Here is a 16155-nt window from a genome sequence, read left to right as displayed (position 1 = left end):
GTATGGTGAAAGATGGTTACTGGACTTGTGGTGACCGTTTTGTAATACATTTGATTGTCGCATCATGTGTCGTACACCTGAAACTAACATAATACTGTATGTCAACTGTACTTCAATTTAAAAAAAAAAAATGCTCAGGTTTAACCACTTCTTTGGGTCTTCATTTCCTTATAAAGGCTCCCATGTTGCATAAAACTTACAAACAAATAAATGTGTATGCTTTTCTCTGTTAATTTATCTGCCTTTTGTTACGGGGGCCCCAGCCAAGACTTAAAAGAGCAGAGGAAAGAGATATTTTTCCTCCCCTACAGAGCCAGTGAAGCTTAAGCTTCAGTCCCTCCCACTTACACAAGGCCTGGAGAAGAGCCCCATCAATGTATCTGAATGGACATGTAAGCAGATAGGGTAGGGGATCCCCAGAGAAAGAGAACCAGGCTGGACTTTCTTGACAGAAGAGATGCCATTTTTTGGCCTAAACCATTTTGTGATATAAGCCTGGCCACAATGCTTGCCCTTGAACAGGTCTCAGTAATTAACGATCTTAAGGGAACAAAAGAATGCAGAAATAACTCTTATCAGGCAAGAAAAGTAATAATAGCAAAGATAATATGTCAGTTGTAATGACTCCCAGTTCTGTCAATGATAAAGATTAGCCTGAAGCGCTCAACCACCAGATGAACTGGAACCTAAGGGATGATGTTGCCCTTTTCTGACCCTTGTGACTTCTGACTTCTGACCCTTCTGACCCTTGTGACTTCAATCAACTAAAGGCCAAGCCCCTTCATGAATATTCATGTTCTCTTAGCTTAAAACTTACCCAATTTTGCTGTTTGGAGAGAGACTGCTTTGGGAAAGAGCCCCCGCGTTCTCCTTACTTGCTGCAAGTGATAATATTACAAGTCCTTCCTTCTCCTTATCTTTGGCGTGGTTGTGTCTTTTGGCTTGACACCCACCAAGAGGCGAACCGAGTTTTAGGGTAACAGACATATGCTTTTGTAAAACTTGCAGAAGTAAGATATGTTAATGAAGGGCAGAAGAATATGGCACCCCAAAATATACTACTTAGGCATAAGATTATTCAGAGCTGAAGGCAACTGAGAAGAAGTAGATGTAAGAAATCTCTGTACTCCCCCTATCTGCCTAAAAGCAAAGGTGCTTGCTTTACTCTTTACCAAGAAGGACAAAGGTTAATCCCTGGAGATAACTGTAAACCCTTATCAATGGAGAAGGCACCAATTTAAATTTGCATAACTAACTTTATTCTTGCTTTTCCTGGTAAACTTTCCACAACTGGCCTTCCCTACACTCTATCTTTTGTCTTGAACTAAAGGTGGCATTTTGGCCTGAATTCTAAGCTAACTCTTTGAATTACTCATTTTTCCTGGGTATCTCTCGTGTATACGTGAGGTGCACATGTTAATAAACTTCTGTTTGTTTTTCTTTTGTTTCCCTGTCTTCTGTTACAGAGGTCTTGGCAGAAAACTCCGAAGCATAGATGGAAAATTATCTTTCCTCCCTACTAACCACAATCAGTAAAACTGCTGCCTCTTTCCACTCCTGCTCTCCTCTCCATTATACTTCCTCTCTTGTCAGGTGACACTAGATTTGATTTGGAAATACATCTGCTTTGGGCTTGGTGGGAAATACCGATGTGGTTCATAGTAATTTCTGAGTACAGTTAAGTGATTACAGGCTGTCCTGGTTTAAGAATGCCTTCCAGGAATATTCCTATTTCCTACTAAGTCAACACAACAAGGTATCATAACATTTTATTACGATAAGCCTGAATATCATGGTACCTAGCATTGGATTATATGAGCAGTGAAAGAGAAGCGAAGTCTGAAATGTACAGAACCAGAAGCTGGTCTGTAGAAAATTCTTCCAATTAAAAGACATGTAAAAACTTACAACACATCACTGATAAAGTTAATTTGTGATTCAGGACCCACAAAATGGAGGCCGCCCCAGTGGCCCAGCCCATGTCACAGCCTGCCTCACTGCCAAGGAAACCTAGCACTAATCACCATCCTCCAACTCAGCTTTAGCTCACCTCACCCTAGAAACTAGGGCCTGCTGGCCTTATAGGGAAATCAGACCTCCTAGCCAATCACGCCTTGTTTCTGTGTTGCCACTTCTAAAGCTGCATAAAACACAGTCTTGCCCAAAATCCCTTGGGAAGAGAGCTCTGCCGCTTGTGGACGGTTTTCCGTTGAATAAAGGATATTAAACTGGTTATTAAATTGTATTATTTTTGTCATCTGACACCACTATAGGGAAGATATCAACAACAAGCTAGTTAATGAAGGTTGTCAATTAAAATGCAAAAGTATTTTGGGCTTATTCACAGCACAAGGAAACGTGAGGTGCCCTGGAATCTTGCAACTCGTAAAGAAACTTGGAAGACATTTTTCCAAATCTGACAACAATCCTAAATTTTACATGACATGGACAATAATGAGTTGCACAGCAGAAGGGGAGGGAGCAGGGTTTGGGAACAACACCACATCTTGGCTTATGGAAAATCACAATTAACTGACAGTAGGAATATAGAGGAAGCGTCAGGGTGGTCGTCGGTAAGTCTTGTTTTGCACAAGTTGAGTTTCAGCTGCAAAGGGGACACCTAACTGGATGGAACTGAGTAGAGAGGATGGGGTCAGAAATAGGATCTGCAAGTTACCAAAATATAAAAAGAAACTGGGAGCAGATGAGATAACCCTGGGAGACAGGAAAGATGGAGGGAGACAATGGGAAAGCAGGTACAGTTCAAGGGCTGGGGGAAGAAAGGGAGCCTTTAAAAATGATAAGAATTGGTCCAAAAGGCAAGAAGAAAACTAAAGGAGTTTAGTGTCCCTGAAACCACGGAAAAAGTGAGCATGACAAAAGTGGGCAACAGCACCAGAGACTTCAGAGGTCAAATTGTAAGAACTGAAAAGTATCGTTGGGTTGGCAACTCGGTCAGCTATGACCCCGGTGAGAACACCTGCAGCTGATCAGCAAAGCCGGAAGTGAGGTTATGGTGCACTGAAGAGTGAACGACTCCTACACGTCACAAGACAGTTTTCTAGGTGACAGGGGCAACTATCTGTAAAACACAAATGGCCCGGAAAGAGTTTGCTACTAATTCCTCTAACAGAGCCATCCCGGAGCTCCCTGGAAAACAGGCCTGGGGTGGAGGCGATTCATGGGCAGCACACAGCCAGGCCAGAGCCAGCACCCCTTCTCCCAACCCCAGGATTTCTCCAAGCAACTAGGCCACAGGGGTTTCTTTCTCCTTCCCCTTTCCCTTCTCCCCGTACAACCTAGTCAAAGTGCAAATGAAATCCCAAAGTCCCCAGGGGTGGTGGGAGTGGAGAGGGCGGAGGAAGAGGTGGGTTGGGTGGGGGAAGGACAGGCAGGTGAAGACCGCTGAAAGAAGGAAGCTGTTGTAATTACCGGGATAAGCATATGGGCGGGGGGGAATCCAATGTTTTATGTTTGAGCCTGTCTAATTCTATAAACAGAATTCATCAGACACCTAATTTACCATTACATGACAAAGTGTTATTGTCATAAAGCCTAATCTCAAAAAAGAAAGAGGGAAAAGCATTCCTAAATCCACTTCATTGAGTTTCAAGTATACACAATTTAAAAGTGAAATTTATTTTGCGGGGGAGGAATGGTTCAATTTCTAACACTTTCTAATACTTCTGTCAAACAGTGAAGTACAACTTCCCAGCAAGAGATGATTTCAGGCAGAGCATGACACTACCAATAAATATAACCATCAAATAGAACCCTTTTCCAAAAATATCTGGTGTAACCACTTTTTTAAAAAGTTCTATTCATCTTGAGAACCCTGAGCTATCTATGTGTTCCTACGGAATAAATCATGAAGAAACTATGGATGGGCTGATAACAGGGAAATCATTTTGTTTGACTTTTCTAGTGATACCAAAGCGTGGGCAAAAAAGACACATGATGTCAATATTAAATTATCCCCTTAGTTAACTGATACTCAGTTGTTACAGAAATATAATTATAGGACAAAGAAGGAAAAGCAAAACACCATCGAGGCCTTAGAAAGCTTTGTCTTAATTTCAAAAAGCTGTTTGTTACAAAGAAATCCTGTAAATTCTTTCAAGGTGGGTGTTTTTGTCATTGTTAGTTTTAGGTTTTTTTAATTAACTGGCTAGAAAAACACTGTTGGTCCTTGATGACAAACACTGATTTGCTTTGTGCAGACTAAAGACTGCCTTAATGCCAATAGCTAACAGTAAAAGAATAATTATTGCTTACAGAAGCCAAAATATGCTCCACCAATCACAAAGGATAGTCAAACTGAAAAAAAGCTACTTTGGACACCGGAACCTCTGCATTTAAGTTAGTAAAATCCCCCTATAATAGTAATTTCTTCATGTAAAAGTATTTTTACAGTATTTTAAGGTGCTCACATCTCTCATGTGATTCTCACAAATAAGGAGTTGGAGGGACTTCCCTGGTGGTGCAGTGGTTAGGAATCCGCCTGCCAATGCAGGGGACACGGGTTCGAGCCCTGGTCCGGGAAGATCCCACATGCCGTGGAGCAACTAAGCCCGTGTGCCACAACTACCGAGCCTGCGCTCTAGAGCCCGCGAGCCACAACTACTGAAGCCCACGCGCGTAGAGCCCGTGCTCTGCAACAAGAGAAGCCACCGCAATGAGAAGCCCGCGCACCGCAACGAAGAGTAGCCCCCTCTTGCCGCAACTAGAGAAAGCCTGCACACAGCAACGAAGACCCAACGCAGCCAAAACAAAAAAATTAATTAATTAAAATTTCTAAAAAAAAAAAAAAATAAGGAGTTGGAGAGGAAGGCCATTATTACTACCCATGTGTAATAATTTCAGTAAACAAATTTCCTAGAGCACCAAGGGCCAAGCTCTCACTGCCACTCGGAACAAAGGCATCCTCTGAGTCACCACACATGTGGGAATGTGACACAAGTCCATGATGTGAGCCAGTGAGGCTCTTTACAGTGGATTTCATTCCAGTGTGGTTAACAAGTGGCTAAATCAATGAATTGACCCAACTCAATATAACATATAAATCACTTTTATAAGTATAAAACTTTCCACTTCTCAAAGCTCGCCTAACAACCTACATTGTCCTACACTCAGTACCTTGGTGGAAACAGCAAAGAGACCATAAAAAGCATGCATGTGGTCAGCTGATTAGTTAGTAGCAGTGTAGAGAGAGGAACCCAGGTCTCTACTTCCCCAGCTCCAAGCCATTACTGCTTAAACAGAAGATAACATAGTACCTACAAAGCCAACGATAAACTGGGAAGACAAGAGATAGTTAGATCTGTTTCTAACTCATTTTCTACAGAATACTAAAAAAAGTATGCCTGAAGGGCCTGAACCAGCAAAAGGAATGAGAGCTCTCTATCTGGAGTGGTCATGGGGGCACAGAAAGCTGAATGCTCTTAGGGAAAAACAAAACAAAGCATCAATGTCACTGCCGAGCCTACAATAATAATAAACGTCTAAAAATCCTGAACACGATTTTTGCAAGGTTATTAACTATGACAAACCATTAGAAAAATCTACATGATCAAACTGATTTAATTTAAACAAAGTGTTGGACCAAAATGGCAACTTCAAGAATGATAAGGCCCAAAAGCTTAAAAAATAAACAGCGCTGACCTTTAGAATATTTACCTTGAATTCTACGATGAAGGGTAGCACCTCATTAGATGAACAGCCTTTATACTGCTTTCAGAAATACAGCTATTAAGTGTTCACTGAATTCAATGTCTATAATCCAACACATTAAAGGTAAAGTGCAATGTTTCATAACAACAGGAGTACAGAATGACACAGACGTGTTATTTTTCCGGCACAATCTTTAGCAACCAGAAAACAAAATTTGACCTACAGCTCTCTCCTTCATCACCATCACTGAATGGTTCTGAGGACCTAGTTTTCTCACCAAATAATAAAATCATCTGTTTTCTCTATGATGCCAACTTTCTGAAACACAAAGAATACAGTAGTTGCATTGCTAAGAACAGTAGCCGCCACGTACTGAGTGCCTTCTGTGTGCCACAACCTGTGCCACTCATTTTATAGGTGTTATCTCATTTCACCCCTAAAACAAAACTCACAAAAGAGAAGTGTCCAAGCGGGCCACCCAGCTAGAAAGCAGCAGAATCTGAATATGAACTCAGAAACATCTAACACTCACTGTGTTTCTGCAAACTCAGCAAGCACACCTGCAAGTCCTGGAAGCACCAGAACTGCCTAAGGGAGCCTGAGAGAGCACAGAGCCTAAGAGAACTCAACAATATTCAAACCCTTTACATCTGTTTTTCATAGAAACCTTCAAGTGTGAGAGCAACTCCGTCATTCTTTAAAATCCGTCAGGAAGTCATTCTTAACCTTTTTAGGAATCTGATGAAAGCTTTGGGTCTTCTTCCCAGAGACTGACAAAAGTTTTGCATCATTTTAGAAGGTTCCGACTCCTAACATCCATCTACATATTTTTAAAATTCTCAATGGATTGAGCTAAGAATCGACAGAATGAGATTTAAAAAGTACAGACTGGCACAAGAGTTCTTTGGAAATTGTTTTAACTGTTAGCACAACTCTGCTCATGTAAGTGAGCCTAGTTTTAATGCTTCTGACGAATCCCCTGCAAAGACGTCACCAAAGGAAAGAAGGGAGTTTTAGATGCCACCACTGATACTCACCGTTTTCCTGTGCAATTCTTATCATTCAGGCCACCAATCTTGTTTATGGCAGACCAGGCTGTGAGGGCCACATATGGCAGAGAGGCAGCTTTGGTATGAGTGAGTGATTTGGGCTTGTGAGAGACCTAGATTTGAAGATAACAGTCAAAAATAAGCAATGACTTGCAAACCTATGAACACAATTAAGTACATCTCTCTTCACAGGAATCCAACTATTTTCAGAGATATAACACTCGGCCAGGTTCAGTGGTTATTGCAAACCCTACTCCAAGATTATCCCTAAGGAATTTCTCCAAATGACTCAACCTGCCTCGCAGAGGTTCAGTAAGGTTTTATAGCTTACATTATCAGATAGTGCTGCTTAATGCTTCATAAAAAGACCACATTCAACAATACCATTAGTCCTAACTATACCCAGAAATAAACCCAAATAAACCTTGAGCCCTCATAAATACATTCTAGTTTGTTTTTGTGATCAGCTGTTTCCTTTACCCCCATTTACTGGAAGGTAATCTTTCCAGACTTTTTCTAATCTTATCTTTTTTCTAATCCTTTTTCCCTTCCTGCCCTCCCTTCTGTAGGCAATTTCCTTAATATTAACCCCCTTCTTTCTAATTAAATTGTTAGCCCTCCTGACTGGATTTGATTAGACTCCTGTTTTGGAAGTTATCTGAAACAGCTTGATACTTCCATGCTTCTGTTTATGACGAATCGTTATGCTCCACTTGGTATATTTGGTTTCAACTATTTATACTGGATAAAACCAAGAAACACAGCAGCGTTTCTAGATCTTGCTCCAAATCCCTGTTCCACAAGACAAAGATAAACGCTTTGGCAGCCAGTGTTATTTAAACGACATCCAATACTTTTTTAGATCTTTTAAAAATTCCTATTCTCTATCTCGGTTCTTTCGAAACTACCCATAAAACTTGAACCTGATCTCAAAAAAAAAAAAACAAAAAACTCCAATTATTTCAGAGATATTTGTCAGTCTTTGTTTCTACTTTCCAGTGGCATTTCAGCACAGAACTGGTGAGTTACCTCATTCCCACTGACTACAACAAACTCTGAGAGAGTGCCTTGTTTCCAGGGAGGAACTGCAGCCCAGACCTGAAACACACACAACTTCGTTAGAAACAGATCTTTTTAAGCCAAAGCTAAGCATGAGAGTGTTCCCCAATACATACCCCACCCTGTGAAAAAAAGCACAAGTCAGCAATCCAGCAAAGAATAGAGTTATTTTCACATGATATCAATGTATTATTTAGTATGATTCTAGATTTACCAAGTCAAACCACTTTGGAGGTAGATACCAGTAAATCCTGCTGTATTTACTGGCTACTTAGAGTACCAGTAAGAACACAGTCTCTGGGGCCTGAATCCTGGCTCTACCACTTGTTAGCTGTGGGACCTCTTTATAGCTTGACTTCCTCACCTGTAAACTGGGCCTAACTGTACTTACTTCATAGGGATTAAATGAGTTATTTTATGAAAAACAACTAGAACAGTGCTAGCTATTATTATAAGCTGACTTTAATTTCTTGGTATAAAAGTTCAAAGTGACAAGGGACAGGTGATTATATCAACCTTTAGCTATTTTAAAAGCATCTAACCCAACCCATAAGGTAGAAATTGTCATTTAAAGACTTAAAAAGTCCCAATCATATATATCTTAAAGTCTTGCAATTCTTAAGCACTAGATTTAGAAAAGTTCAAGCACAGCAAGCTATTGTGACAGAACTAGAAACAACAGAAAGAAGAACTGAACCAAGAAAATGAGGGCTCCAGCCAAAGCTCAGTATATTTGTTGAAAAGAAGAAAAAAAGGTCAACGATATGGAATATATTTCCAAAAGCAGCAGAATTAAATCTGCAAATTTTGAGAAGGAATAGTGCAATGTGATAACTCACCTCATCGCCAGGCTTGAAGTACCTCACATCAAGTCCACACTCCATCACCACACCAGACACATCCCGGCCCAGAGTCAGGGGAAATTCTTCTCCTTTGATTTTAATATGTAAAGGGTCACGTTTCATATTTAAAGCTGTAGCTCCATAGCCACCTATAAAATACAATTATTTGTTTCTTCCAAAAGAATGGGATGATTTCAAAACTACTGCAGGGTTACAGGCCAGGTACAATTCTAGATCTTCAAGATGCAGATTATAAAGTAATCAACCTTATAAATTTTTTACCATCACACAAGAAAGCATAAAAACAATGAATGTTGCTCCTTTCAAAGAAAATTATTTGGAAAGTCGTAATCACTGTTTTTAATTTTTATTTTATACTGGAGTATAGTTGATTAACAATCACTGTTTTTGAAATTCCAATTTTGAAACTGTCTTCAGAACTTTCAGTATTTTCTTTTATAGGTTTTACTTTGTTCTTTGAAGATGGTTTCTTTGTTAATTTATTCATTCATGGACTTTTTAAACAACAAAGTCATCTGAAGCCAAGTCTGGTGAAGAAGATAATGTTAAAGCTGTCTGGTTAATAAACAAATAAATAAGGCATGGGTATAGTATTTGACACTGACACTGGTCTATGAGTTAATTGTCCCTGCCTCACAAAAAATGTTTCCAGAACATCTCGGGGTTAAGTGCAAGGTTCCCAAATGGAAAAGAACCACTTGGCTGCATCAGTTCTGATATGTTAAATCAGGTTGACTGCTTTATTATACATCATTTTATTTTTAAAAACATTTACATAAATATCAGCTAAACAGAGATGAAAACATCCCTCTGATCAGTATTTTTCTGGTCCAAATAAATTGGCTATAATATCTATAATAATCCAAAGTAGTTTATTACACAGCTTCAACATATAAAATGGCTTTTCTAAGACACAATAGTACTGTTGTCATCTCTTCTGCTCGACATCCTTCTGAGAACATTTCTGCTATGTAATGCTCTCCAAGATAAGCACCCTGCTTACCTTTCTAGTGCTATGTACCACAATTTATGCTCCAGAATCACTAAACCACTCAGTAAGTCTCCCCTTTTCTCCCACTCATCCTCATTAAATCCTAAGGATGAGGAGAAACCAGCAAAGGAGCCCGAGAAGGCTTGGTCAGTGAAAAGGTGTTCAGAAAGCCAAGTGAAGAGGGTCATCTAAAGAAGTCAAATGCTGCTGATGGGGAAGACAGTTTTTCAAATAAGCTTTCAAAAGCTGCCAATAGGCTTTTAAAAAACAAAAACCCCCAAACAAACAAACAAAACAAAATACTGGATCCAACAACACAGTGGTCTTTCGTGACCTTCATAGGAGCGGTTGTTGTGGCATAGGGTGACAGAGAGAATGGGAGTGAGGAATTGGAGACCATGAGAACATTCAACTCTTTCAAATAGTTTTGCTTACAGGAGAGCAGAGAAGTGGGGCAGTGGCTGGAGGGGGACCAGTGCGATAGAGGAAGGATTTTTAAGTGTTTTTTTTTTTTTTCCTCTTTAAGAATGGAGAAATTAACAGCAAGTTTGTATGCCAATGGGAATGATCCAGTGGAAAGAAAAAGACTGAAGATGCAGGAGAGAACTGCTGAAACAATGCTCCTGCGTGGGTGAGAGGGCACGGGGTCTAGAACCCAGGTGGAGAGCTGGGCTTAGATGAGAGCAATGACAGTTAATCCACGCAGCAGGAGGTAGAGGATACAGGGAGAGAGGCTGACAGGAGGGAAGCTTGCAGAAGTTGTTTTTAATAAAAATCAAGACACATGGAAGAAAGTGTTTGAAAGTTGGGAAAGTCCCAGAAAATCTAAGCTGATGGCCACCATGCCAATATTACATACTTGCCAGCTGGCTGGTTACGAGTGCATTCTATCAGGGGGAAAAAAAAACTTCACATGTAATACTCACAAAAGTCACATTTTACTTTCCTGTCTTACATTCCTTTTCCACTCTCAAACACAATTAAACAATTATTCACTGAAATTCCTATGTGGTTTGATCAACAGAAGTGGGCATTTAGCCATGTCAAATTTTAGCTGCTGTTTCAGAGCTGCAAAAAAAAAAAATCTTCAGTCCTCTCTAAGCTACACAGCCTGCAGGGCAAGGTTGTTTTCTTGGTCACCTCGACATCACCTGAGTAACTCTGGCTCATTGGTACCAGCTAAACTAGCCCCAAATCCAGAAACAGCTGGTAGTTAGGAACTGAGAACCTGCTTGGTGACACAATGAATGGGAACCCTAGGAGCTCTGTCCCATTCTTAGAGGTGACCAGTTTGGTTCAGAGTTGGAGTGGTTTGGAAAATCCTAAATCTGCCATCAGTTTCAAAAGCTTTAATTCCATCTAAAGAAACCAAACTTTGTTGGTATGATGCTGTTGGCTGTATTTTTTTTCTATTTTAAGATATTCATTATTCATTAGCCATTTATATGATTTATGATTTTATGCCCAACAATAGTAGACATCTCCAGAAAAACAGCCAGCTTTCATCTTTCAAAATAGACATGTCCTTACTTTCTTGTCAAGGGAAATAACTGCTCCCTACAGCTTACGATCTTATACTCATTATTTTATTTCCCCATATTTCAGGTATCTTCTGCAACGATAATCACACATTCTCCAAAAAGAATTCATGAGCAGGAAATAAAGAGGATAACTTGCAAATAATATTACCCAGTCAAGTCATAAAAAACTAAGATGCCTCAAGAATACTATATAAAAGTAAAATGTGTTATAATATTACATTAAATAGCAGCCAAGAAAGTCCAGATCCAGCCATTCTACTGAAGTTAAAATGTACACAATACAAATCGTGCATGTGCATTCAAAGAAGTGAAAAGTTAACAGATCTAAATGAAGACAAAACCCACTTATTTTAGTTTGTAACCTTAAATTAGAATGAAAATATAAAATGACTTTAAAAATAATGACTGAATGACAACTACACATGTGAAGCACAGAACAGGCTACAGTTGACAGGGCATGGGATCTACCTTCAAAGAGCTTATAATCAAGGAAAGGAAAAAAACATAATGGTCACTGGGTATAAATCTACCACTTAAAGATAATTCCGATAAAAACTAAATTATCTTCATGCCCAATGTAAATGGAACAAACTGAAACAACATGCCCAACTAGTAATAGCAATTATTACTTTAAAGCGAACAAAAAGAATACAAATGTGTATTTCATGAGGCAATCATCATAAAGTCATTTCAATTAATTCTTAATAGAGCTTTCCAGCTACATTTTGAGTCCAAGTCTTTCCCCAAACTCCCTCCCCACAAAGAAATACGTAACAGTTATTCTTCACATGTCTAGATCAGCACTGTCCAATAGAGATATAATGCAAGCCACATATCTAACTTAAAATTTTCTAGTAGCCACTATAAAAAGAAAGAAGTGAAATTAATGTTAATAATATTTTACTTAATATATCCAAAATATTATCAGGTTAATATGTAATGAACATAAAATTATTAATAAGATATTTTACATTCATTTTTTCTTACTAAGCCTTTGAAATCTAGTGTATATTTTACACTAACTGTACATCCCAGACTAGCCACATTTCAATTGCTCATTTTTTTGTCATTATTTTCCAAAGTTAAAGTAAGTCACAAATAGTAATCAATCTTTTCAGCACTATAATAATTGCATAAGGAATATAGTACTCTCCAAGCTTTGTCAATATCCACCAGCAGAAATTAAGATAACATTATTCCCATTGAGGATGGCGCATAACAGAAAAGTGTATTTTAACTTTGCAGAATATAACAGCAAAAATGAGGAAAGTACTGTGTCCATATCCTGGCATCCTGTTCTGCTGCTTTGTCCACTGGACCATTAAACAAAGCTGTGATTAGTGGGACGGAAATAAGAATTACTATGAAAATTCAAATTCTAAACTGATATGAAAACATAAGCATACCTCTAAAACCTGTGATGGACCTCAGAATATCACAAAGTTCCCAGGAGAGTGTACCAGAAAGTTAGCTGTGGATACAATTCTCAAGTCCCAATTTACATTTTTAGGTAGTATTGGAAGCAATTCAAACTTATATTTTGTGAAAGATTAAAGCATACCGTGGACATTGCAATTTCAAAAATTTTGAAAATAATATCTACTGAGATACTGTCAAAACCCTAAACAATTCCTTTGTGTTAACCCCAAAAGTGTAGTCAATAACAACTGACCTTTTAAAACTAATCCCTGATGAGATTGTCTGAAGAAAAAAAAAAAGGTAATTGAGGAATGTCTTTTGAAACTTACTTCTCATATTAACATCTATAGGATTTATACTCGCAGCGTGAACTTTGATAATGACTTCATTTGGATAGTGTATCATTGGTATCATCATGTTCTGAGTAAATCGAAGCACTTCATTACTCCCATATTTATCTATCACCCAAGCGGGCATGACAGTGCTCCTTGGAGAGGTAGTACTAATCTTTCTAACCGAAGGCTTTTGTACAACTTGTCTTCTCCAGAAGCAAACCGCAGTGCATGCATTTCTTCTAAGTACACAGGTCTTCAGAAATCCCATCGTAAACAGTGGTTGAATTGCGTGCCCTAATTAAAAGGCACTTATACTGGATCAAACCCTCACACCTGAATTCGGTCAAATTCTGCCAAACACTCTGGCCTGTTTCAAAGTTGAGAATTCAAAAATGAAGTTAAGACTGATGGAGCAACTGAAGAAAGAAGAGTATGGAACTACTCTACTCTTCACATCTGAAATGCTCCAATTAACGTTCCAGTCAGTATTCTGTCCATTCTCCTCCTCCCTTACACCCCCTCCCCTTAAAAACAAAAACAAAACCGCTAGAATCCTGCCCTGTCCCGGGAGCCTTCTGCGGGACAAGCCGACTCCGCTCGCGATCAGGATGTCAGAGGAATTCACACACTCCCAGGCTCCCGCCGCGACCCCCGGAGTCTCCTTGCCACCAGCTCTACTTCCCCGCAGGACTTCCTTAGCGGCGCCAGCCAATCGCGTGCACAGATCATTTTCCTCGGGCTGCAATTCGACCAATCTGAGTACTCGGTGCTGACAGGTTCGCTGGCAAATGGCTGCGCCCATGTAATACCGGCAGCGGCAGCTGACCTTTCTTTTTCCTCCTTGTCACCAGGCTCCTGTGGTGGCGGGTGGGACACCAGGACCATGTTGGGCCGGACCCTCCGAGAAGTGAGTGGAATTGTCTGCTGAGGGCCCAGGGAGGTCGGGAAGATTCGCGGAGTCCTTGTTCACGTGGACGAGGCGTCCCCCGGCCGGCGCGCATCTTGGTCAGCCTCGCCGCCTCCTTCCCTGGAACTTGGTGGGGGATTCGGACCTCCGGGTCCTTAGGCTGTGCTCCTCATATCGTTCAGGAGTTAGGATCTCAGCGGGGGAGGCTTCTGCACCGCCGCGCTGTGGGGTGGAAGGGAACAGTGGCTTCTCTCGATTATTCGTTCGCTCTGGCTGCGTGGGGCCCTGGCCGGTCTCAAAGTGGGCTCTGCCAGATAAGGGGGATTTGGCTGGTCCACGTCAGTCTCTCTTATTCGCTACACACATCTGATGCAGTCCTCACTAAGAAGCCCGCAAATCTGTCCCTTGCAAAAGCCAAACTAGTGATTCTTAGCTTTCCCCCGCCCCTGGATATATTCATTCTCCAAGCTTCAACTACCACCAAGATACCAATGATTCCCTGACCCGTGTCTCCATTTCCTGGACATCATTTTTGAACTCTGGGCTATATTTGTGAATGTCTAATGGACATCTCTTCCAAAACTCCCACAAGAGTTTGATCAATTTAACCAAAGTTGACTTCATCCTTGTAACAGAACCACCTCTTGCGTCTCAACCTCCATCATAAAAAACAAACAAAAACCTAATTACGGAATTCTTAATATTCTGTTTTTAGCGGCACAACTGTTATCCCAGTTGCCCTTAGATTCTTCTTCATATGTCATATCATATCCAGTAAGTCACTAAACCGTGTTAGTTCTCTTTTGAAATTACGTTGGGAACCTGTTCTCTCACTTTATCCCTGCTGTTAGGGCTTTAGTTCAGATCTCCTTGCTTTCTGATCTCTCAACCTGCAGAGCTGTCTGCAGGCCCACTGCTATCAGGATCACCTCGGCCTGCCTTAAAGCTACAGCTGTGTCCCATTCAGGAAGGTTAGTATGGTAAGGCCCAGAGTGTATGGTTTAACCTGGGTTCCAGGTGATTCTGCTGATAAGTAGCAATTGAGGACCTACCCCGCCTTCCATCTTCCGTTTGTATCTTCACCTGGGAAGTGTTTTTTTTTTCTTTTTCCAGCTGGCAGCCTTTTAGAAAGCTGTAAATTATGAGAACTTTAAATCCACAGGTTTTAAATAATAAATAGTTATTCCCCTAAGTACATTTTTGTTTTACCATCCTAAATTGTATCTTGCCTATACCATCAGTGAAGAATCCAATTTGTTTTTAAAAATTAAAAAAATGTTAACTTCAAACTTGTTTTAAAATGAAATATAACCTAAAAAATACGGTATTTTCTTTTTCTGCCCTTTCCCCCAGCACTACCTTTTTTGTGCCACCCCTTCCTAATGTCCAGTGAGCCACTGTCAGAAACAACTTTTACCTCAAGGGGGAAAAGGGAAGCTGACCCAAGGGTAGTCAGGAAATTGCCTTGGCATGATTACTTTCACTTAATCACTCCTTTAACAAATATTTATTGGTGCCTATTGTGTGGAAAACATTTGCTTATTTTCCCAGCCCATAATATATCTTCTGTCCACTCTGTTTTTTCCACATCATTGTACCAATGCCCCAAATTCTACCAATTAGAGATTAGTTAATTTAGTACACATTCTATTTTAAATATGTAAAGATGCCTGGGAAGGTTGAATGATTTATATATCCATTGTTGTGAATTGTAATAGTTCAATCAGATTTCTCTCCATCACACCCTGGCTGAGATAATCAATTAAAGAAAGGGGAAATTTTGCGGGGGAGGGGATTGAGGGAGGGGCTGGAAACTATGGCATTTTGAGACAATTTGGGGGCCTAAGTGGAGGCTTAGGGCAGTAGAGGAGCCCTAGGAGGAAGCACTGAAAGGAGGTAAAATGCCAAATAGGAGGTAAAACTGCTACTTGTAAATTTTACCCAGGTACACTCAGTAAGGGGGAAGAGTCTTACTTTCGCCTTCCGTTTTTGTGGCATGATCTCAGTGTTTCTAGGAACCAGATGCCAGGCTAATATTATTAACCCTAAAGTTATATTAATTGATTATTGTTATATTAAAGAAAGTTAATTATATATCCAGTAGGCTTCTTGGGGGTCTAGCCTAAGAACATTTAATTACTGTTCTATGGGAAAGTAGACTCCAAATTTTAAAACAACTCAGTAATTCATTCATTCAGTTAACATTTATTGAGCACCTCTGTGTTCCAGACACTGGGGATTAGCATTGAAGACAGAAGTTCCTGCCCTCATGAAGCCTACATTTTTGTGGGGAAGCAGGCATTAAATAAGTTTCTCTAAGT

The 16155-nt window shown here is 40.0% G+C and overlaps 2 protein-coding genes across 6 annotated transcripts in view; one reads left to right on the top strand and one right to left on the bottom strand.

Moving 5' to 3' along the window:
• RTN4IP1 (reticulon 4 interacting protein 1) overlaps positions 1-16155 on the bottom strand; it is a 109958-nt gene that overhangs the window by 32234 nt on the left and 61569 nt on the right. Inside the window, exons 1-5 of one of the 4 annotated variants that reach the window (XM_082475379.1) lie at positions 13472-13601; positions 12846-12861; positions 8618-8769; positions 7749-7817; positions 6708-6832 (exon numbers count right to left, since the gene is read on the bottom strand). In XM_082475379.1, the coding sequence (XP_082331505.1) occupies positions 6708-6832; positions 7749-7817; positions 8618-8743 (320 nt within the window). In that variant the 5' untranslated portion in view covers positions 8744-8769; positions 12846-12861; positions 13472-13601. Of the gene's footprint in view, positions 1-6707; positions 6833-7748; positions 7818-8617; positions 8770-12845; positions 12862-12921; positions 13607-16155 lie in introns of those variants that run through there. The other 3 variants (XM_082475378.1, XM_082475381.1, XM_082475380.1) reach the window with 3 other exon arrangements.
• Positions 13687-16155, top strand: part of QRSL1 (glutaminyl-tRNA amidotransferase subunit QRSL1) — a 29763-nt gene continuing 27294 nt past the window's right edge. The window contains exon 1 of one of the 2 annotated variants that reach the window (XM_082475338.1): positions 13687-13834. In XM_082475338.1, the coding sequence (XP_082331464.1) occupies positions 13811-13834 (24 nt within the window). In that variant the 5' untranslated portion in view covers positions 13687-13810. The remainder of the gene's footprint in view (positions 13835-16155) is intronic. The other variant, XM_082475339.1, reaches the window with a different exon arrangement.

This window comes from Balaenoptera physalus (genome assembly GCF_965194825.1).
Source record: "Balaenoptera physalus genome assembly, chromosome: 9".
NCBI classification, from domain to species: domain Eukaryota; kingdom Metazoa; phylum Chordata; class Mammalia; order Artiodactyla; family Balaenopteridae; genus Balaenoptera; species Balaenoptera physalus.
Note: the sequence above shows the minus strand (reverse complement) of the source record. Positions and strands in the feature narration are given on the sequence as shown.